Raw genomic sequence first — 22,801 nt, forward strand, 5'->3', positions numbered from 1 at the left:
GGTAAAGGACAAAGCAGAAAATTAAGGCACCCTTACTTTACAATTCAGAGATCACCTCAGTGAACATTTTGGCATCACATTATGTGCACTATTTGTAACCTGCTCTTTTGACAGTAACTCATACACGGGCGTCTTTAGGGTAGGGAAAAACTGAAATAATAAATATAAATTTGACCTCCATGATGAGAAATTCCTCTTCCGAGGAACACACAGTTAGCCTCTTTTGTTTTTTAGAGACAAATGATTGAGCTCACTTCCTCTGTTTTTACCTTACGCTGTAGAAACTTCTTGAACTTTTTCAAGGTAATCCCTGTTTCTTTTTTTTTTTTTTTTCCCTCCCTGAAAGACAGGTGGATGAATTGGATTGCCTTGAGTGAGGGAAGGGAAAGAGGAAAGAAAGGAGCTTTCCTAACATGCCTGCTTTTCTTTTACATAATTAATAGCATTAATAGTCTTATTTAGTAGTCATGTCAAGTCTGGGCAAGAACGATATGTCCCCATTGTACAGATGGAGAAGGCGAGGCTCAGAGAGCCTTAGTTCCTTGCCTGAGTTCACATCACAGTCATAATCACTTGCAAAGGAGGTTTTGAATCCATATCTGGCTGTTCCAAACATAGATGTATCCCTTTGTGCCAAGTGGATGGTCACAAGAACTGTCAGGAGTCAGGAAGGATGGTCCGTAAGGGGTGGAAGAATCTAGAATATATTCTTAGGAGAGTGAAATGGTCTTCTCTGAGGCCACTAAAGGGAAAGTGGAAACCTTTTCTGTCATCATTTTATCCTAGAAGAAGCTGGATGAATACAGTGGTATTTTTGGACCTCCTCATTCAACACAGTGGTTTATAAATGTGGAATAACTTTCACTACCTCAGTTCTATACTTCTGCAATCAGCAATTTTTGTACTTAAAAAAATAAATCACTAGGGCTTTGATAAAGGAAAAATATGGCTTCATATGAAGGGGAAATGGAACACTCTGGCTCAGATAAGCCTGTTGGATCGTCTTCTGTGGAGGAAAAGTAGAAGGACCATTTGTTTCAGGACAAAGCTACAATCAGCTCCCACATGGGTGTTAAAAATAAATGATGCACTCTTGCATGCTTTGACTCCTTCAAGTACACGAATTCTAGCTTTTTAAAGATAATGGTATTTCTGTTCACATTTTTCATTTTAATTACTTAACAAAATTGGTCTATTGAGGATTTCTGCATTCTTTTATTTATAGATTAGCACGATTCTTTAGAGACCCATTAATATTCTGCAGAGCTGTGGGAAGTATTCTCAGAACTGCAGCTGAAGGTGTCAGAAGTAGGACTCTGGGCTTTTTGTATAAGCCAAACTCTGGAGGGTCCTTCCAAGGAGTTGCATTGCTTTGGAGCCTCCTGTGTACATTGGCTTTAGACTCCATCAGATATCAGAGGGTAGGTCAGAGTTTAGCAATAAACATTGATTGGTGGAAAATTGAACAGTGACTGGGGAAAATAGTGATTTTAGGTACTTCTCAAGCTTTTGCTTTGATAGAAACTAAGGGAATCAGGGAGGAATAATACTGTCGTGGCAACTTAGAGACCATCTTTAGATAATGAGTTAGACCAGTTCCCCTATAAAGGGTTTATTTCTGTCACTTGACAGGGTTTTTAATGGCATCATTACGACACACATGCCTTTCTCTAACAAGAGAAGGTCATCCCACTCAGTTTCTCCTGAATCCTCAGGTTTTTTTCCCCCAAAACATAGAAGAAAATAAGGTGTGGAACAAGCTTACATCTCTTGAGTTTAAAAACAGAAAAATTTTGTGTGCACTTTAAGAAACTGATGGTCTCCAGAAAAGCACCTGTGTAGGATAAATTATATAGTGTGCTTGGAGCCAGGCACCTTCTAAAGCTTGCTGCTTCGGAAAACACTTTATTGTAATTAGTGGAGCCGATTTTATTCTTCAGAGGGAAAGAGATAATGGGGAAAACAGTGCCACATGTTATTAATGATCTGATTAATGTTGAGTGATTTTTTTTTTTTCTCTTGGAGGAGGGACTGAAAACAACGGTGATTGTCAGAATGTCTGTCTTTTATTTCTTTATTGTCGTTCTCAACTTTGGTGATGGGTGCTTTCTCTAATATTTAATAATCAATCTTTTTCTTCTGTCTCTTGCATTCAGCCATTCTCTTTCCTATTCTGTCTGATCCACATCATTTCACATCAGTTTGTCATCTGCCATCCGAGCACCAGTCAAGTTCTGGTACAGTAACTGTTTCAAGATCTACATTTCATGTGCGATTCATGTTATGAGTGTTATGAAAGTGATAGTTGCTAAATATAGCAGGTAACCATGTTAGCCTATGGGTTGTGGACATATTCTGATCATTGCAATTACTAAAATAATTGCAAAGAGATTCATTTATTCATACTTGTTATTATTCACATGTGACCATTGGTATTTATTTCATGGCTTCACTCTGTAGACCTATGGCCTTGGATATTCTAATAACCATGGACATTAAAAACAATAAAAATCACCTCGAAGGGGAGGATAAGTCTCTTTGGAAATTCTGCAGTAGCACTTTGTGTGTGTGTGTGCGTGTGTGTGTGTGTGTGTGTGTGCATGTGTGCGTGTGTACGTGCATGCACGTGTGGATCTCTGGATGTCCTAATTGCATGCGTTTATGTTTCCTGAAGAAGTTTGATTGAAATGGAAGAATATGAGGAGACATGGAAGAACAAAACATTGGTGGATTTCAAGATCGTGTTATTCTCTGTTTTAATGGACTCAAACTATTTGTTGAAAAGACCTACATTATGTTTTGTTGTTTCATCCTTTGAAGGAGTCATAGGAAGATGAAAAATTTTAAAAACATGCCAACTAAACAAATAATATGTGTCTTATGGTATGATTTGGGACTGCATTGTCTCAAAATGAATCAAATGCTTTCTACGTAACTTAATGAACACTGGAAAACAAATTTGGACCATTTAAGTTGTTTTCCCAGCTGAATTTCTCTTACGTTGTAATTGAACATTTTACAAGTGTGAAACAGGCCAAATCATTAGAATTACTATCTTAAAATATTCATTAATATTTGGAATTTTTTCTTGCACGTAGATGTATTGTGAACATGGTAAGCTGTTCAACCTGCCTTGATACTGGCTTGTAAATATTGGAGGAGCATGAAATCCTTGAGAGTTCTGATGATCTGATTTAGTTAATTCATTACGATTTTCCCTTTATGTTAGACCAGCCATGACTAATGGGGGCTCATAATTGAGAAACATTTACCAAAATGATAAGACACATGGGTATGTTGATCCAAAGTCCCATTTTTAAGGTAACTATTTACTGACCAAACCACGGGCTCTTGGGTTACAAATAAGATCATTATAATTGTTATGTTGGTTACATGTGTTCATTTTTATTTTTCGAAGTTATCAAGACATTATTGTAACTTAAGGGAGTTTGAAAAATACGGCGGTGGAGGGGAAGACGGCCAGAGCCACCCTTATTCCTGTTGCTCTGTTCTCTTTGCTTTGTTAAACACTTCAAGGTGTTGGCTGTTATTTGGCGTTCTCTGTGTATCTGTATAAATGTTTTCAGCGTGGTAGCATTTAAGGAATGAGGTCTCCATCAGGACCACCTTAAGACGTTTGGTGCCTGCCAATGGCACCAGACATCTCTCTTTCACACTGAGGTTTCGGGAGCCCGAAGCTTCTTAGGTGAGGTGGCTATTATGGTCTGGTTTCCAGAAGGCTGTCTAAGTGGCAGCCCCACTGGGAGTGTCTACAAAGTGTTGATTAATGATGACGATAAAGTTTCCGGGTGGATTTGTTCCTGTTGACCAAGACGCCATGAAGTTTCATTTCTCTTTCCCTCCCACCTCAGTTGGAAACAGATGGTGAACCAAAATATTTTGCTTCTAATTAAAGATTTCAGTGGGGATCTAGGTCAGTGGGAAGCATTTGCAGCTTTTATCTCTGTGAGGGAAACTTTTCTTGCTTATCGTAGCACCCTAAGTATTATTAATTTGTTGTTTGTCTCAGCGGCTCTTTGACAAGCAGTAGGTAGCACACTTTGAAACTTCCCTGCTTTTGCTTCCCTGGCTTACCCATCCACCCTGGTTATTTGACCTCAATGATCTGGGTCTGGCAGACACTGAGCGTTTGATTTTCAGTACCGACAGCGAAAACCCGAAAGCCAGGTGCAAGGAAGGTGCTGCCTCAGTGGTGCCTGTGTTCGGACGGTGGGCTGCAGACTATCACGTTACTCAGAAAAGGATACACGTTGGAGGTTCCCGAGAATCACTATAGAAAACTTCTTTATCATTCTGCTAGGCGTTTAGAACAAACTCACTTCTACTTTCCATAACCATGCTTTTCTCTGGTGCAGGATCCCTGTCTTGCATGTGTGTTTAATTACGAGGCAAAGTCATCACTGTCGCCAGCTCCCATGTTCTGCAGGCCCCTTCCCACACTCCTGAAGACTGCTTCACGCGGTATCTGGCACACTTCAGAATTTGTTAGGTGTAATTGAATGACTATTATTGGAATAATTATTAGAATGTTCTTAGCTTGGCTTTAAAATTTGGGGCCGGGGGGAAGAAGGTAAACAGAAAGAGCATTAAACCAGTGAAAAATTAACTTCGCTTATTTTGAAATAATTCTCATCAGTTGAGCTTTTGGTGTGAAGAGATTTTATATTGATGAAAAATTTCAAATTTACGAAGAGTAGGCAATAATGTAATAAACTTCTGTATCACCATCACCAAGGTTCTATAATATCAAATTATGTTTCTCCATTGACTAACTCACTCCCACCCCCTGCTCTGAATGATTTTGGAAGCAGATTCCAGACATCATATCTTTACTAGTACTTCAGGATAAATCTCTAAAAGATAAGGATGCTTTAAAAAAAGACTTGATGGAAACATTTTCCCTCTAGCAATACATTTTCATGTAACTTGCATGTAACTTTTGAAGAGCATTTTTTTCTTTTTTCCTCTGCATCTTCTTGAATGTGAATTGAGGATGTTAGTTATAAAACCATGTTTCCACTGTTGCCTTTTCCACAAAGTTAATTCACGAATGACTTTCTAGATAGAAAAAAAATCATTTGACCCATCCTGACCAGTGGAGAAGGCCTGGAAATTTCAATCCTTAACTGCTTCAGAATTGTTTTCTTTGGGCAAGTCATTCATTGTGTTTCCAAAGTTGGACACATGCCTGTCTTCGCTGCCCCCGGAGGGAGTCTCACTCGGGGTGTATATAAATAAGACTGAAATCCGAATGCCTTGTCTATACACCAACTCACTTGCAAATGAACTGTGAACAACTGTCCCAGTGTCCCCATGTGGTTAAAAAAATAAGTTTGCCTGGGCACAGATTTCTTCTGTCACTGTAAATCCTTCCTTGCCTTTCTTGTCACTTTTCTTCTCCAATCACCTTCGTATGTTGGAAATTATGTTTAAAGGCCTTTTGGGTCTGATAGGTTTTCTTGCAAACCCAGTGTTAAAGAGCATAATGGATGAGATAAGCAGAAGTGAAGATGTGACTTTTTTGTTTCCATTGATCATAAGATACCCGTGGGATATTATTAATATATTCAATGAAAATTAAAGTTTGGTTTTGGGTGTAAACCTTTTAAGAAGTATAGAAATTTTACACCTCCCTTCAGTAGCAAATTACCATTATTCTCAGGAATAGATGACATCAGTGGAAAACTAATTATGTCTATTTACTATTGAAAAGACATTTTCTCTTCTCCTCTTTTTTTTTTTGTTTTGGTCCCAGGCACATAGACTGGATCATTCTGCTCATTACCTGCGCCTGAAATTTCTAATAGAAAACAAAATGCAACACTACGTGCCAAAGCCCGAGGAGGACATTTATGAGCTGGTAATGTTTATGTCTGTTGTCCAAGTACATTCTGTAGGAGATTATTTTTAAATTATATGTGTGCTCATGCTAATTGTGGTTGGTGGAGTGGAACAAATTCTAAAATAAATGAGCTTCATTCAGCGCTCTTAAGTTTGTGGAGATGGCCTTACATATCACAATATTTTTGCAGAGTGAAAATGCCACCTTAGTTTATGCGGGGAACGATGCTGTGCTATCATGAAAAAGTGAAATCCAGAACTGACTCTCAGATAGAATTTTAGTTATTATGCCTAGCTTTCCTTGTAGCTTTGACAGTCTTATGTTTTAAATGGGTGACTCAAAGGTGAGCTGGCTGTTGTCAGATAAAAAGTACTAACTCCAATTTTGTATGACTTCTCCCTGCATGTTGAAATTGATGGGTCAAATCCTGTTGGGTGAAAAAGCTGCCATCTAATTATGTGTCCTGGCCTTTCGGAATTGTATTTATTATAGAGATTCTTGGGCACACTTATGTGGGTTTGAGTTTCATTAGGGGACTTGGGTTCTGAACTGTATCTGGATTTTTATATTGACTCTGTTGCTTACTAATTATGTGGTCTTGGCAAAAAAATAAAAATGAGGTGATAATACTTTCTAGGATTTCGCAAAGATTAGAGATAACGGTTCACATAGTAGATGCTCAATAAATGGTTGTCATGGTAACATGGCAAAATAATGACAAGTTCCTTTTTTGTTAGCCAAAGGGTGCTTTTTTCAGTTCCAGGAAAGAAACATTTTGGGAGCAAGGCCCCCTCTCTTGGAGTTTGTTCTTCTTTCTCTGCACTTAGTCATTCCTCTGGGGGCCACCGAGCTTCTTGCCATGGATCTGTGAATGATAACAGTATGACTTCAGACAGGCTTTCACCACAGAAAACAGAACTGAAAATTGAAACCCGAATAGTCTCTTTTTGAAAAGGGGAAGCGTGATTTAAAATTTAGTATATTTAGTAGGGAATTTTGTTTCTAATCAATTTTTTTTGAGGTTTACTTTCTCTGCAATAAAGCATCAATTTTGAGCACACAATTTCATGAGTTTTGGCAAATGTATACAGACAGTTGTGTTTCCAGCATTACAGTCATAATTTAGAACTGCGGTCCCCAACCTTTTTGGCACCAGGGACAATTGTTTCGTGGAAGACAGTTTTTCCACAGACCGGGGGGTGGGGGGTGGTTTGGGGATGATTCAAGCGCATTACATTTATTGTGCACTTTATTATTATTACATTGTAGTATATAATGAAATAATGATACAACTCACCATAATGCAGCATCCGTGGGAGCCCTGAACCTGTTTTCCTGCAACTAGATGGTCCCATCTGGGGGTGATGGGAGACAGTGACACCTGAAGTATGTTGCTTATGTCTAGTCTACTCCGTAAGATGTAGCTTAATTGTCACTGTCCACTCACTGATAGGGCTTTGATATGAGTCTGCAAGCAATTGATCTATTATGGTCTCTGTGCAGTCAAACCTCTCTGCTAATGATCATCTGTATTTGCAGCCGCTCCCCTGTGCTAGCATCACCGCCTCGGCTCCACCTCAGATCGTCAGGCATCAGATTCTCATAAGGAGCACGCAGCCTAGACCCCTCGCATGTGCAATTCACAGTAGGGTTCACGCTCCTATGAGGATCTAGTGCCACCGCTGACCTGACAGGAGGCGGAGCTCAGGCGGGAATGCGAGTGATGGGGAGCGGCTGTAAATACAGATGAAGCTTCGCTTGCTCGCCTGCTGTTCACCTCCTGCTGTGTGGCGCGGTTCCTAACAGGCCATGGGCCGCTCCTGTTCCGTGGCCCGGGGGTTGGGGACCTCTGATTTAGAACATTTCTATCATCTCAAAAACTTCCCTCATGTCCCTCTAAGTGTTTTTAATGAAATATAAGAGAGGGTGTGCTTTTATAACACTCTTATCGTGTCACGAAATAGAAGAACGAAATAACCATTTTCAACCATCACTTAAATCACTAAGTTTAACACAGAGGAGGGTACTTTTAACAGTGGCTGATTTATTTTTTTCTCTGACATGGGGAAAGCCCTGACTTTGTGCTCCGTGAGTAGAGGAGAGAAAGCCCTTTTTCTTACTTAAGAAAGGAAAGTGCTTTGCTGGTAACACTGGAACAGCTATTAGGTCATATATTTTGCATTTCAGAGTTAATGAATCTTTTGTGTCGTAAATGACAGGGATCATGCCTAAGCAACTTCCATGTCCTTCATATCTTACACACAGTACATGCTTAAGACATACCTTTTGAAATTATATTGACTCTTTTATTATTTTTAAGTTTTGGCCATTTTGCGGTCTCATCCAGTACAGGAGACTAAGGTGTGCCACACTTACTCTGTATCTACACTGCTCTCTATATATTACAATTACAATTATTTAAAAAAAGAATCCAAAATACAGAGAGATTACGGTATTCTTTCTTGCCCTGTTACAGAAGGTCTCCAGCTCTGAGATTCCTGAGGAAGTAAACAGTACTCACTTTACTGTTCAGATTGTGAGTGAGTATTGCTCACGGGCACCTCTGTTTTTACCAAGATTTTAAACTTTTTTGTTCTTAGGATATCTTTGGCAGCCTGGTAAAGCCTCTAGGTCCCATATCAGAATAATGTTTTCAATTGCATGAAATATATAGAATACATAGGATTACCTATGGCCTAATTGTGTTGAAATAGTCATCAAAACTATTTTTTAAATTATAGATAATATACGTGCTTACTTATTAGCTCATTAAATGACAAGACCCAGCATAGGTCTAACACCTGCCACTGTTTTGAAGTAGTGATGAGCATAACTGGTATTTTGAGATCCTGGCAGCAACTAGAATATGGTATAAAAATACTGTGATTTCTGTTTCTGACAAGGTCGCAGGCATTGCTCGTATTGCCGTGTTTGTTGCCTCCATTCATTTATAATTGAAGGAAATGCTAAGTCTCAGTTACAGGTTAGTGAATATAAAAATTTCAGGCTTTTTCACTATCCCAGTTCACAGACCCCTTGAATTCTATCCATACGTCCATCGTTTCCAATCCATGCTTTCGGCCATTAAGCTGGTATGAAATGTCATTCCAGGGCAGGGGGTTTCTGAACACACAGTGTTCTTGGGATGCAGGGGACACGGGTTTGAGCCCTGGTCTGGGAAAGATCCCACATGCTACGGAGCAACTAATCCCGGGCACCACAACTACTGAGCCTGTGCTCTAGAGCCCGTGAGCCACGACTACTGAGCCCCCCACATGCCTAGAGCCCGTGCTCTGCAACAGGGGAAGTCACCGCAACGAGAAGCCCGCACACTGCAGCAAAGAGTAGCCCCCTCTCGCTGCAACTAGAGAAAGCCTGCGTGCAGCAATGAAGACCCAACACAGCCATAAATACATAAATAAATGTAATAAATAAATGGAATGTGTGCGATACTTCTTTGCTAAAGATACATTTAAAACTACGAAATTTCTGGTTTCAGATATTATGACTGCATCGAAAATATATTTTAAAGTGCAACTGCTTCTTGAAATTTTACAGGTTTTAGAGATTTTTACCAAACCCAATTTTAGTCCAGCCAGCCTAAGGACAGTGGTCAAGGGCCCTGTCTATATTATACTAAGTTATTGTCTGAAACTGGTAAAAAACACAAAGACTTTCACCCCAGTTACAAAGAAGAGAGGAGGTAATATTATAAACTAATAGCAAAGCTTATTTACAAAGCTAAATTCCCACGGGATCTATGGACAACCATTTGGAATTTTCCAGAGATGATTAGAACAAACGGTGATATACTGCCACCTAGGGGGAGAGTTTGGCTCTCAAGGAAATTGAAAAAACTAAGGTTCAAAATAAGTCGAAGTGAATACATTTCATAACATTTTATTGAGCATTCCATGACATTACAAAATAATCATGAAATTGATTATATTTGGTATGTATAGTTTTGGTGACTGTAATTCTCTGAACTAAAGATCAGTAGATCTAATAGAACTGATTTCCTCTAACTTCAGAATGCATTGGTTTGAAACTTTTTCTGAAGTATAGAAAGAAAACCACATTAAGTTATGCCCTCAACATGAAGTTACGCATTTGGTGGAAGTTGCATTAGATTAGGGAGTTCTAGAGGATCTAGGCCGTTGGGTCAATGTTCCCAGCCCCTGCCCCACCCCTTGGCTTTCTAGTATTACAGCAGCCCGTTTTCCAGACTCCTGAATCCTAAACATTCTGCTCACTTCTCCCACCTGTCAGCTGCCCTAAGAAAGTGAAGAGAAAGAAACATGCATTTTTTTTCATACTTGTCTGAACAAACTTATTTCTGGACAAATGACTGAGATAGGGGCAAGTTTAAATAATCACCGAGACTTCTCTTTAATGCTAAAGGACAGTTTTCTGTTATTGACTTTGGCTCAAAATAGATTTTCATTTTGAAATTAAATGACAAATTTTAAGTTCTATATGAGCGTTTGACACGTCAATATGTTTTGGAATTTCTATCATAAAGTTTGGAAGTGGTCTTTGGCTTACTTACTGAAGAAGTAAGGTTTGGTACCCTTTACTGTGGTACCCCTGAGTCCCACCAGGAAACAGTCTGGGAGGCATTATAGCGTAATGGGGAGAACTTCAGGGCTGGAGCAAATGAGACCTGGGTTCAAATCCCAGCTCTGCCCAGGCTGGCCTTTTGACCTTAGGAAAGTACTTTCTCTGTAGCCTTTTTCTCGTCATTTGTAAAATGGGGATCACATTTGTCTCATAGAGAGCATGTGAGGGGCAGGAACACATGGTAAAACCTTCATAAGTTACTGTCCATGATGATGCTAGGTCCAGACATCTAAGCATGAAGTATAAATTAAATTAATTGAAATAAAGTTTCTCTGTGAACTGCCAGTTTCTCTTATTTTTTTTCCCATGTTTTCTTCGGTTTCTGAGAGAGGTGATTGATTTTTGTACTTCAGTTTTTTCAGTAATTTGGTATAATCTAATGGCTAAAAGAGAATATTGTCATTTATATAATCTGTCATCTGTTTTAATGCTATAATTTTTCTCTGCATATTTGTACTCTTGTGGACTTTTTGAGCCAAAATGGTATATGAACAGAAGAGGATGGAAGCACAGAGATGTCTCCTATTCCTACGGATCCCATATCAAGATCTTTATAACCTATTCTTGATGTTAATAACTTTTTCCCCAGTACTGAAGATTTTCGATTACCTTAGCATTCTTTTTCAGATGTGTGATAGATAATAGGGTGGGAAAAGACATACAGAGTGATGTCAAGGAATTATTTAGAAACTGGAACTAGAGCTAAATCTGGGAATGTGAGTTATAAGTTTCCACTTTGAGTCTTAATGGGGTCAGTTCAAGAAAGATACTAGGATGTGATGAGGATTTGATTTCAAATTCTGAAAAAATAGATTTACAAATTGATGACTATTTCTAAGTTATTTTTAATGAAGTCTTAATTAGGCTTCTCTTTGTCATTTTCAGCTGTACAAAGAAATTGAAATTTGTCCAAAAGTCACTCAGAACATCCAGATTGAGAAGTCAGATACAGCCGGTGATAATTATGGTATGTTTCCTTTTCTTTGATCTTTGGTGTTCTTCACTTTAAAACAATTCCTGTGTAAACATGCACTTATTTACAATTCCATAAAATGCCTTTGGGGCCTATTTAAAACAGATAGCCCATCTGGCTTCTGTGCTCTGCGGATCAGCCAAAGTAAGGGGAAAAAGATATTTACCCTGGGTATGACGAAGGTTTTAGCTTTACATTTCTTAACTTTAATCATCGGGGTTCGCCTGTCATAGAAAAGAAATGGATCCATTGGGAGGAGATTATTTCATCTTATGATATACCCTAGTAATGAAGAAATTATCCTTTCACACCTCTATCCCCCAAATATATGTATTATTCTCCTTTCCCTCACAAATGATGTTGAAGGAACTTGTTTTGGTGGGAGTTGGGGTCCCCAAGACCACCTCTGGGTTTTTTGGTGCACTAAGAGGACCCGCTGGACTCAGCTTATTCATGACCACGGTTTATTCCAGCAAAACTATACAAAAGAGCATCAGTAAAAGGGAGAGGCACGTGGGGTGAAGAGCGCAGAAACCAGGTACAAGCTTCCAGAGTCCTCTCCAGTCACACAGAAGTCCATGATTCCCCCAGCCACAAGCTGTGACAATGCGTGTGAACTCTGGTCTGGTAGGAAGTTTGTTAGTGACTCAGTGCCCAGGAATTTTATTGAGAGGCTGGTCAGGGAGGCACCCTCTGTCCAGCATAGACCCAAATTCCAGCCTCCCAGGAGGAAAGCAGGTGTTCAGCACAAACCACATTGTTTGTACAGATTTTAGACACAATGAGCTACATTAGGGTGTTGGGAACCCTCCCAAAATCCAAGTTCCCAGATACCAGCCAGGATCCAAACTGAGAAGCAGGCCTTTCAGAGAATAGCCGTCAGGCTTGCTATGTTAAGGCTTTCCTATGGTCTACCTTCTGGTGTAGTTAAGTATGTAATCCTTGCCATAGATTTAAGACTAGTCGTCTTAGCATTACACTTTATGACTTGGATAGTAGTGAAGTTGGTGCTCGAGTGAAATACATAGGGAAACCCATATGCCATATCAGGGCTAGATCAGTCAGGAGGGCGAGGTTAGCTGAGGCCATGACAGTCACCAAAGCCCAGCGGCTCCAAACAGTGACATTCTTTCTCCTGTTCACCATGCATCCTCTGTGGGTTGGCTGGGACCCTTCCTGTATGTTATCCTCACTCTAGGACCCAGGCCTGCGGCACCTGCCACCTGGGACATTGTCTGTCTCTTGGCAAAGGAGAAAGAGGGAAGGTGGTGATCTGGGTGCTGGCTCACTCCCAATTCGCTTGTCAAAGCACGTGACTGGAGGGAGGGATGGGTAGGTGGGCAGAAGAGTAGTCCTACTATGTACTGGAGAAGAGGAGAACTGGAAGGTCTGGTGGAAAGACAGAAAGGCCACTGCACATGCTTGCTTACTGCGTATTTCTCTCTGAATTAACTTACTAGGCTTTTTCACATTTGAAAGCCTTCAAACCCTTTACCGGGCAGCAGCGTCTTCAGTATTCCTGCCGAAGCCTCTCCCCTAGGCAGCCAGTCCACCTCTCAGGGCACTCACTGGAGTGCTTTGGCCTAATGAAGAGAAGCGAATTTCCAGCCCCTGGCCACTTGCGTTACACCCTCACGCTGTTTACTTCTTGACCTTAAAACTAAAGACAGCATTAAAGCCAGAGGACGGTTTTTGATGGCAAGGGATCAATGTGTCTGAAGGCTTATTATGCAGCAGAAGCATGACCTCAGTAATTAAAGCAGTAATTGGTAGCAGTGCTACAAATGAGCATCTGGGTCCTCCAGCCTGAATTGTACCATATCCCTTACTCTTTTGTCTTTGGTTTAGTTACTTTCTCTTGCGTAAGGGGAAAATGTAGCAAGAAGCAAGAGAGCGCTGAATTTCACAGCTCTTGGAATCCAATGCCAAGGTGGACTGGTTTTGGGGACTTCCCTGGCAGTCTAGTGGTTAAGACTGCGCTTCCCCTGCAGGGGGCGTGGGTTCCATCCCTGGTTGGGGAACTAAGGTCCCATGTGCCGTGCAGCGCAGCCAAAGAAAAGAAAAAGAGGGTTTGGTTTGGTTTGGGGACTCAGAAATAGAAACTGGGCATAGAACCGCTATATTTTTTATACTTTTTTTTATTAAAGTGGCTGAAGTACTCACAGAACCTGTTCAGATTTCCATGCTGAAGCTGTTACAGGGCATCAGACATCAACCCAGAGGGTACTGTTGGCCGTGCTTCTCACATGACCTGACATAAAGAAGCAGGGGTTTGGGGGTTTTGTTTTCATTTCTGATCTGTCATGGAGCACCCCTGCTTTTGTAAACTACAAAATCCCTTGCTTAGCGGTTGTGGCAGTGTCAGACGATGAGGTTCGCAGCGCTTAGTCTTGCTTTCTGTCCTTACATCGCTGTCAGTTGCAGCCTATCTGTAGTGGTTCCTGGACTTCACCTTGGAAGGCCACCATGCGTGGCTAATAACCTTGGGTAAAATCAGTTATTCTCAGTGCCCAGTTCGATGTTGGCAGAAGGCGTTCCCACAAGCAGCTAAAGAGTCCCCGAGTCCTAAGAAGACCTGGTTGTCTCTGACCTCGGAATCTACCGAGGATTCTAAATGCAGCCCACCTCTCTCTGACATCAGCACCTTAGTGCAGCTTCTATACATCAATTTCAGTATCTGTAAGTTCCTAGCACACATACAAGATCTAACTATAAACCAGATGCTGCTTTCTATTGTAGAACGCTTTAGGGAGGAAATTATGACCTAATAATTCCACTGACTAAACAAATGGAAAGATTTAACACTTGCCTAATTTCTCTCTCTTGCCCCTCCCTCTACCTCAGCCCTCAGGACTCTCTCAGACTTGTTGTTGAAGTTAGTTCAAATAGTTTTGTAATAGACTAAGCATGATCCCCTAGGCTGCCTTGAAGTGGATGAATGCATCGTTTCAGCAACTGAGTATTACTTCTTCTCTGGGGACTGCTTAGACCATTAGACTTTTGGTCTTGCGTCCCCTCTATGTCAGAGGTGTCTGCATTTTTCTCACTTTCTCTCTTTCACTGTATCCTGGACTCTGGTTCTGAGTACTTCTATTTTGTTTACTTTGTTGTCCTGATTTTTCTTTGGTCATGAATTTCAGTATGCGGAAACTTCTGGTTATTTAACAGATGAGTCTGTCTTCTTCGTTTCTTCACTCAGTTTTAATCACTTCCTTCATTCTCAAGATCATATGCTATTCATGGTGCCTCCTGGTCTTTGTAATTCTAAGCCTTCTGATGGGTATCGGATATATTGGGTTTATATTGAATAACTCTCTCTGTCTTCTGTTGGCAGTCATTTTGGACCGCATTACATTTGTCTGCTGGGAATTAGATTGTTGCTATCCTATTTAAAAGAAAAAAATATTCTGACGTGGGCGGCTGACATCAAAAAGTCTACAAATAACAAATTTTGGCAAGGATGTGGAGAAAAGGGAACCTTTCTACACCGTTGGTGGGAATGTAAATTAGTGCAGCCTCTATGGAAAACAGTATAGAGGGTCCTTAAAAAACTAAAAATAGAACTACCATATGATCCAGCAATCCCACTCCTGGATATATATCCGGAAAAAACGAAAACGAATTCCAAAAGATACATGCACCCCAAAGTTCATAGCAGCACTATTTACAATAGCCTGCACGTGGATACAGTGGAATATTATTCAGCCGAAGAAAAGAATGGAATATTGCCATTGGTAGCAATATGGATGTGCCCAGAGAATATTATTTCACAGCTTTAGTGAAATAAGTCAGACAGAGAAAGACGAGTACTGTATGATATCACTTACATATGGAATCTAAAAAATAATACAAATGAGTACATATTTGTTACTGTAGGAGATGGTTACAATCCCCACCTTCCCTCCATTGTGCAAATTACTGGCATCTTGAAATGGAGGCTGCTCCTTGGGACTCTTGACATCCTTCGTGGTAAGGAAGGAAGGTAGCAAATGAATACCTATCTCCACTGACTTTGGTTTAAGGTGACTTGCAGTAGGCTGTCAACACATCACCTCTCCTGACAATGTGTTCCTTTTATTTTTAATAGAATAAAATTTGAATTAAAAAATTTGGTCTCAGAACTTTATAACATGGTAGCATTTTAGAAAGGAAATGCCTGTATTTTAATGAATTCTCTTCATCCTCTCCCTGTTGTAGTCCTTGATTCTTATCTATTCTAACAGATGAAAGAAAAAGAAAATCTCCGCTGCGATGCAGATAAATGCACCTGTGTTAAGGCTAATGTCATTTAAGTGGCTCGTGTCTAAAATTATTTTTATTTCAGTGGGACTTCTTGAAGAGTAATCTGAAAGTTAGAAGTTGCTGTAAGAATGGAATTTAAAATAAGAGAATAAAATAAAGACTTTGGAAAGTCCTCAGGGGGTGGGCTCGTATAGTTCCCTATCCGAGGGAGTTTCGGTACCCTAGTGGGTGATGGCATCTGGCAGTTTTGCCTACGTGTGGGTATCTATTTCCTGGTCCTGTGAATGATACAAAAAAACATGTGTTCATTATGACATGAACTGAGAAGTCTCAGTGAGTCCCTGGGCCCCAGTCTTTTAATTAATTATTCTATTTTGTCATTAGTTGCCTGTTTGTTTTTTTAAACCACTGTTTTTTTCCTTTGCCTAAGCCTTATTTTTCTCCGAGAGCTGAAATCATTCGTGTCATATCTTTACAATTGTATTAATTTCCATTGCCCTTTTAAGATTATCTACCAAAGTATTTTATCCTGAGGGAAAGTCGGTGTTGGTTGTGGACATTCCATTGATTGATCAGAAAGAGTTTTACGTGAGACTGTCTAGAAACAGACGTGACCAAGTCTTGTAGCCATAGGATTGGGAGCACTTAGAACCTCAGGGCCTTGTTCTGCTTTATTTTCGGAAGGATGTAGCAAAACCCAAGATTACTTAACTAATGGGCTTTGAGCTCTGGAAGCCTAGACAGGTATAAGATAATCTTATGATCAGACACTAGGAGAATGTGCAGTCCATCAGTTTCAATATGAAGAAGGATTTCTAAAGTTTGTTGCTACTTCTCCCTGTTTGCAGAATTTTACTAATTAAAGCAGTGTCCACACAGCAATACATATGGATGAACACACAGCATACAGTTGTTCTGTTGTGACATGTCCTAGGACATAGATTTGCTGAAAAAAGTCAAGGGGACCCAGATGAGATAAGCTGATTGTTTCTGTTTTGTGCTATGGAGGGAACTGTGAAAAAAAAAAAGGCAAAACTATGGCATTTATTAGCAAGCAGGGTAAAACAAAATCATTTTCTTCCGTTTGAGTTGATAGGTAGGTTGTATGAAGATAGATGTACCTGGTAATATTAATTTTTACAGTGACTTCTTTTAGAGTGATCTAAACATACATTTTTCTGCTTTGTGAAACAATACGAACAAGGAAAAACTATAACCCCAAGCAATGAACATACCTAGTTCACAGCAGATTCTTCTTATTGTTCGCTCAACACTCAGAGGGTGTGAGCCTTACCTGGCTGTCCCTGTGTTTCCTAGGCTTTTCACTTTCTTCTGTGGAAGAAGATGGTGTTCGAAGGCTATACGTGAATAGCGTAAAGGAAACTGGCTTAGCTTCCAAGAAAGGTAAGTTATTAAGTGTCTTGTCTTGACTTGTTTGTCTTCAGTTCCCTTTTGGGTTTCATCTAGTTGGTGGATGAGAAGGATATGCCCAAAGGGTTCACCCCTGAAGAGTATTTAAATGTTGTCTCATCAAAAACTCTTCCAGGGAATACGAGTATTATTTCCATCAGCTCAATTGTGCAAGGAATGTTGCCTTCTTGGATTTTAAATCAGATTTTGAGCCCATCTCCATGGGGTTGATGGGAAATTCCCTTCTACTCAGAAGTGGTTGTCCTTCCCTACCATCTGGGATGGAATGGAGGTCCCAGGGATCTTCTTGAAGCAGATTATTCGGGAAGATCCTTCTGTGCTTTGGTCTGCACTGGTTGAAGCTGACATGGGCCCTTGCCTGAGCTTGCAAAGCTCCATCATGTTCTATTGCTGCCATTCATAGAGGAATCTTTGTAGAAGTTGAGAACCTAGGGGTTCAGGATCCTGACTTCCTGCCCTCCTTCGAGAGCTCTTCCCTGCTACACCCTGCCTGCGGCCCATAGTGTTGTCTGTCTAGGCTACTTGTGGAACCCCAGCTCTCCATACTTTTTCTACTCTGAGAGAATCATTTCAACCTACGTTAGTTTCCTAGGGCTGCAGTAGCAAATGGCCACAAACTGGGTGATTCAAATCAATAGAATGTATTCTCACACAGAGGCCTTTCAAACTTCCGGCCTCCTGATGTATTCTCATCAGGAGGCCGGAAGTTTGAAATCAAGGTAGTGGCAGGGTTGTTTCTTTCTGGAGCCTCTGCAGGAAGAATCTGTTTCATGGTTCTTTCTGGATTCTGCTGGCTGCTAGTAGCCCATGGCGTCCTTAGCTTGTAGCTGCATCACTCTGATTTCTGCCTCTGTCCTCCCATGGCCCTCTTTCCCATGTGTCTGTCCATCTTTACATGGCCTTCTTACAAGAACACCAGTCATTGGATTTAGGACCCACCCTACTCTGGTATGACTTCATCCTGACTTAATTACATCTGCAAAGACCCTCTCTCCAAATAACGTCACGTTCTGGGTGGACATGACTTTTGGGGGGAACCTGGGCAGGTAGGTAGGGCTTAAAATCCACCTTCATTTCATTCTTCTTGCTATGGAATTTTTAGCTTCATCCAGGCAGTGGCAAAATAATGCCCATTGAATATGAAAGTCCAACATGTCTTGGTCAGTTACACTTGGACGTGATACCTGTATCTGTTCTGCTAGAGGACAGTGGAGCAGCTGGGAGAGGATGGAATGCCTGCCTACCTTTCCCACCTCCTCCCGTGTTCTGGGGCAGCTTAGTTCTGCGTGTTCATGGCTTACAAGCTCCCTGTGCAGCGTACTTTGCCCTGTGCTGTCAGCACCGGAGAAGTGCTACCCGCAGACTTGGCTCTGCACAGAGATGGCAGAGGTGTGCCCAATCAGAAACAAAGTCCAAGTAATTTATCCACTGCTAACGGCCATGGACAAGGATTTTCCTTCATTTTCCTTCCATATTTTCGAGGCCAAAGGCAGTCCAGAGGCCAGAGTTTGACGCATTCAAAGCATATCTCAGCTAAGAGCAGAGGTGACGGGGTTTATTCCCCTTTAAACCCCAATCTGATTTTTATCTCTTTCAGCACGAATGTGCCGGTTGGCGTGCGGGGGTGGGGAAATACGCTGCCCTGGTTTTTAGTCACATCCTGTTTTAGTCCTTTGAATCCAGGAACACTGGTGTTAGATAACAACAAACGGTCGTCTGCTGCAACTCCCTTGCCCCATATAACACTGTTCTCTGCGGATGCAAGAGTGATGCCCATTTGTCCACCTGGGTCGCAAACTATTCCCAGTATCCCACCTGCAGAGGGCTGTGTCGGGAGAGATATTTGATGTTAAACGTAACCGCTATGTGAAGACCTCCCCATAACGGAGAGTTCCCTGTGGACCATACGGCCTCTTTGTGGGCGTCTCTGATTATAAAACATCCTTCTCCCTCAGCTTCCGTTCACTGTTTGCCTCCTCGTTTATAGCCAGCCATTGGTGTTCATGATGTGCTTCATGTTAAAACTGCTAAGTCTTTTCCACATTTGACACTTCCAGATCTTTCAACAAGTCATTAGAATGTAGAATACAACTCTGGTCATTGCCCTCTGGACACTCTCCAGATGCTAGTTCTGCTAGAGGACGGTCCAGATTTTAGTGTTTCTGAAAATGACCAGAATGTGGTGCAGGCAAGGGGCATCTGGTGGCACGCAGCCTAATGAGATCTGAATATTCTGTTTGCATTAATTGAACCTACACTTGATTTATTTTTCTTAGCCACCTTGGGCTTTTGGCCTGTGATGGGCTGATGGGTAATCCCCATATTCCTGCTTTCTCTTGCCTACCTCTCGCTCTGTGTCGGATCTCATGTTGGCTGTACTTGTAGAACTGACTTTTGGAACCAAACTGTGTTTACACTTATCTGTGTTCATCTTGGGCCTGTTTGGCGCATTGCTCTGCTCTTGGAATCGTCTGAGGTTGGGATCAGGCATCTTCTTTGCTGTCATCGAAGTGTCTTCCAGATGGCTCCACAGGACACAGAGAAAGCTCTGTGCTGTATTTTTCTAGACAGATAGATTAGATGCTTCACAAATTTTACCGTGGGTGGGTGGTGGGGATCATTTCTGAGTAGGCTCAAAAATTCCAAAAAACAGTTTTCCTCTTTGTTCTACCAAATATTAATAATGAGAGTTAATGTCTTGAATATCTTCCACATGCCAAGTGCTGTGCAAAGAGTTTTATATGGATTATTTTGTTGAATCTCATTTAATCCATGCCCCTCTTTACGTATGAGGAAACTGAGGCTGGGAGAGATTCAGTAACATGCCCACGGGCACAGAGCTGTTACACAGTGGGGTTGTGACAGAAGGACCCCAACAAGGTACTTCATTGCCCACCACTGCTGGGCCCCCTGCTCTCACTTATTAATACTGAGACTAGCTCACTCAGGTAGGCCCTGTATTAGTTTCCTAGGGTTGCCATAACAAACTACCACATATTGGGTGGCTTAAGAAACAGAACTGGATAAAACTAAAAGCTGGTTCTTTGAGAAGATAAACAGAATTGATAAACCATTAGCCAGACTCATCAAGAAAAAAAGGGAGAAGACTCAAATCAATAGAATTAGAAATGAAAAAGAAGTAACAACTGACACTGCAGAAATACAAAGGATCATGAGAGACTGCTATAAGCAACTATATGCCAGTAAAATGGACAACCTGGAAGAAATGGACAAATTCTTAGAAAAGCACAACCATCCCAGACTAAACCAGGAAGAAATAGAAAATATAAACAGACCAATCACAAGCACTGAAATTGAGACTGTGATTAAAAATCTTCCAACAAACAAAAGCCAAGGACCAGGTGGCTTCACAGGCAAATTATGTCAAACATTTAGAGAAGAGCGAACACTTATCCTTCTCAAACTCTTCCAAAATATAACAGAGGGAGGAGCACTCCCCAACTCATTCTACGAGGCCATCATCACCCTGATACCAAAACCAGACAAAGATGTCACAAAGAAAGAAAACCACAGGCCAATATCACTGATGAACATAGATGCAAAAATCCTCAACAAAATACTAGCAAACAGAATCCAACAGCACATTAAAAGGATCATACACCATGATCAAGTGGAGTTTATCCCAGGAATGCAAGGATTCTTCAATATACGCAAATCAGTCAATGTGATACACCATATTAACAAATTGAAGGAGAATAACCATACGATCATCTCATTAGATTCAGACAAAGTTTTTGACAAAATTCAACACCCATTTATGATAAAAACTTTCCAGAAAGTAGGCATAGAGGGAACTTTCCTCAACATAATAAAGGCTGTACATGGCAAACCCACAGCCAGCATCATTCTCAATGGTGAAAAACTGAAAGCATTTCCTCTAAGATCAGGAAGAAGACAAGGTTATCTCACCACTGTTATTCAACATAGTTTTGGAAGTTTTAGCCACAGCAATCAGAGAAGAAAAAGAAATAAAAGGAATCCAAATCCGAAAAGAAGAAGTAAAGCTGTCACTGTTTGCAGATGACATGATACTATAAATAGAGAATCCTAAAGATGCTACCAGAAAACGACTAGAGCTAATCAATGAATTTGGTAAAGTAGCAGGTTATAAAATTAATGCACAGAAATCTCTTGCATTCCTATCCACTAATGATGAAAAATCTGAAAGAGCAATTAAGGAAACACTCCCATTTACCACTGCAACAAGAAGAATAAAATACCTAGGAATAAACCTACCTAAGGAGACAAAAAAACCTGTATGCAGAAAACTATAAGACACTGATGAAAGAAATTAAAGATGATACAAACAGATGGAGAGATATACCATGTTCTTGGATTGGAAGAATCAACATTGTGAAAATGACTAGACTACCCAAAGCAAACTACAGATTCAGTGCAATCCCTATCAAACTACAAATGGCATTTTTCACAGAACCAGAACAAAAATTTTCACAATTTGTATGAAAACACAAAAGACCCTGAATGGCCGAAGCAGTCTTGAGAAAGAAAAACGGAGCTGGAGGAATCAGGCTCCCAGACTTCAGACTCTACTACAAAGCTACAGTAAACAAGACAATATGGTACAGGCACAGAAACAGAAATATAGATCAATGGAACACGATAGAAAGCCCAGAGATAAACCCATGCACATATGGTCACCTTATCTTTGATAAAGGAGGCAAGAATATACAATGGAGAAAGGACAGCCTCTTCAATAAGTGGTGCTGGGAAAACTGGACAGCTACCTGTAAAAGAACGAAATTAGAACACTCCTTAACACCATACACAAAAATAAACTCAAAATGGATTAAAGACCTAAATGTAAGGCCAGACACTATCAAACTCTTAGAGGAAAACATAGGCAGAACACTCTATGACATACATCACAGCAGGATCCTTTTTGACCCACCTCCTAGAGAAATGGAAATAAAAACAAAAATAAACAAATGGGACCTAATGAAACTTCAAAGCTTTTGCACAGCAAAGGAAAGCATAAACAAGACGAAAAGACAACCCTCAGAATGGGAGAAAATATTTGCAAATAAAGCAACAGACAAAGGATTAATCTCCAAAATATACAAGCAGCTCATGCAACTCAATATCAAAAAAAAAAAAAACCAAACAACCCAATCCAAAAATGAGCAGAAGACTTAAATAGACATTTCTCCAGAGAAGATACAGAGATTGCCAACAAACACATGAAAGGATGCTCAACATCACTAATCATTAGAGAAATGCAAATCAAAACTACAATGAGGTATCACCTCACACCGGTCAGAATGGCCATCATCAAAAAATCTACAAACAGTAAATGCTGGAGAGGGTGTGGAGAAAAGGGAACCCTCTTGCACTGTTGGTGGGAATGTAAATTGATACAGCCACTATGGAGAAAAGTATGGAGGTTCCTTCAAAAACTAAAAATAGAACTACCATAGAACCCAGCAATCCCACTACTGGGCATATACCCTGAGAAAACCATAATTCAAAAAGAGTCATGTACCACAGTGTTCACTGCAGCTCTATTTACGATAGCCAGGACATGGAAGCAACCTAAGTGTCCATTGACAGATGAATGGATAAAGAAGATGTGACACATGTATACAATGAAATATTACTCAGCCATAAAAAGAAAGGAAATTGAGTTATTTGTA

At 40.6% G+C, this 22,801-nt stretch overlaps 1 protein-coding gene across 3 annotated transcripts in view; it reads left to right on the forward strand.

Annotated features, from left to right (window-relative positions):
* The window catches only part of TIAM1 (TIAM Rac1 associated GEF 1), a gene marked incomplete at both ends in the record, with an annotated part of 133,378 nt that overhangs the window by 51,977 nt on the left and 58,600 nt on the right, over positions 1 to 22,801 (forward strand). For all 3 annotated transcript variants that reach the window (XM_082839544.1, XM_082839545.1, XM_082839546.1), the window contains 3 exons: positions 5,777 to 5,881; positions 11,369 to 11,450; positions 17,016 to 17,102. In XM_082839544.1, coding sequence (XP_082695670.1) covers positions 5,777 to 5,881; positions 11,369 to 11,450; positions 17,016 to 17,102 — 274 coding nt within the window. The remainder of the gene's footprint in view (positions 1 to 5,776; positions 5,882 to 11,368; positions 11,451 to 17,015; positions 17,103 to 22,801) is intronic.

Source organism: Leucopleurus acutus (assembly GCF_964270905.1).
Source record: "Leucopleurus acutus genome assembly, chromosome: 5".
NCBI classification, from domain to species: domain Eukaryota; kingdom Metazoa; phylum Chordata; class Mammalia; order Artiodactyla; family Delphinidae; genus Leucopleurus; species Leucopleurus acutus.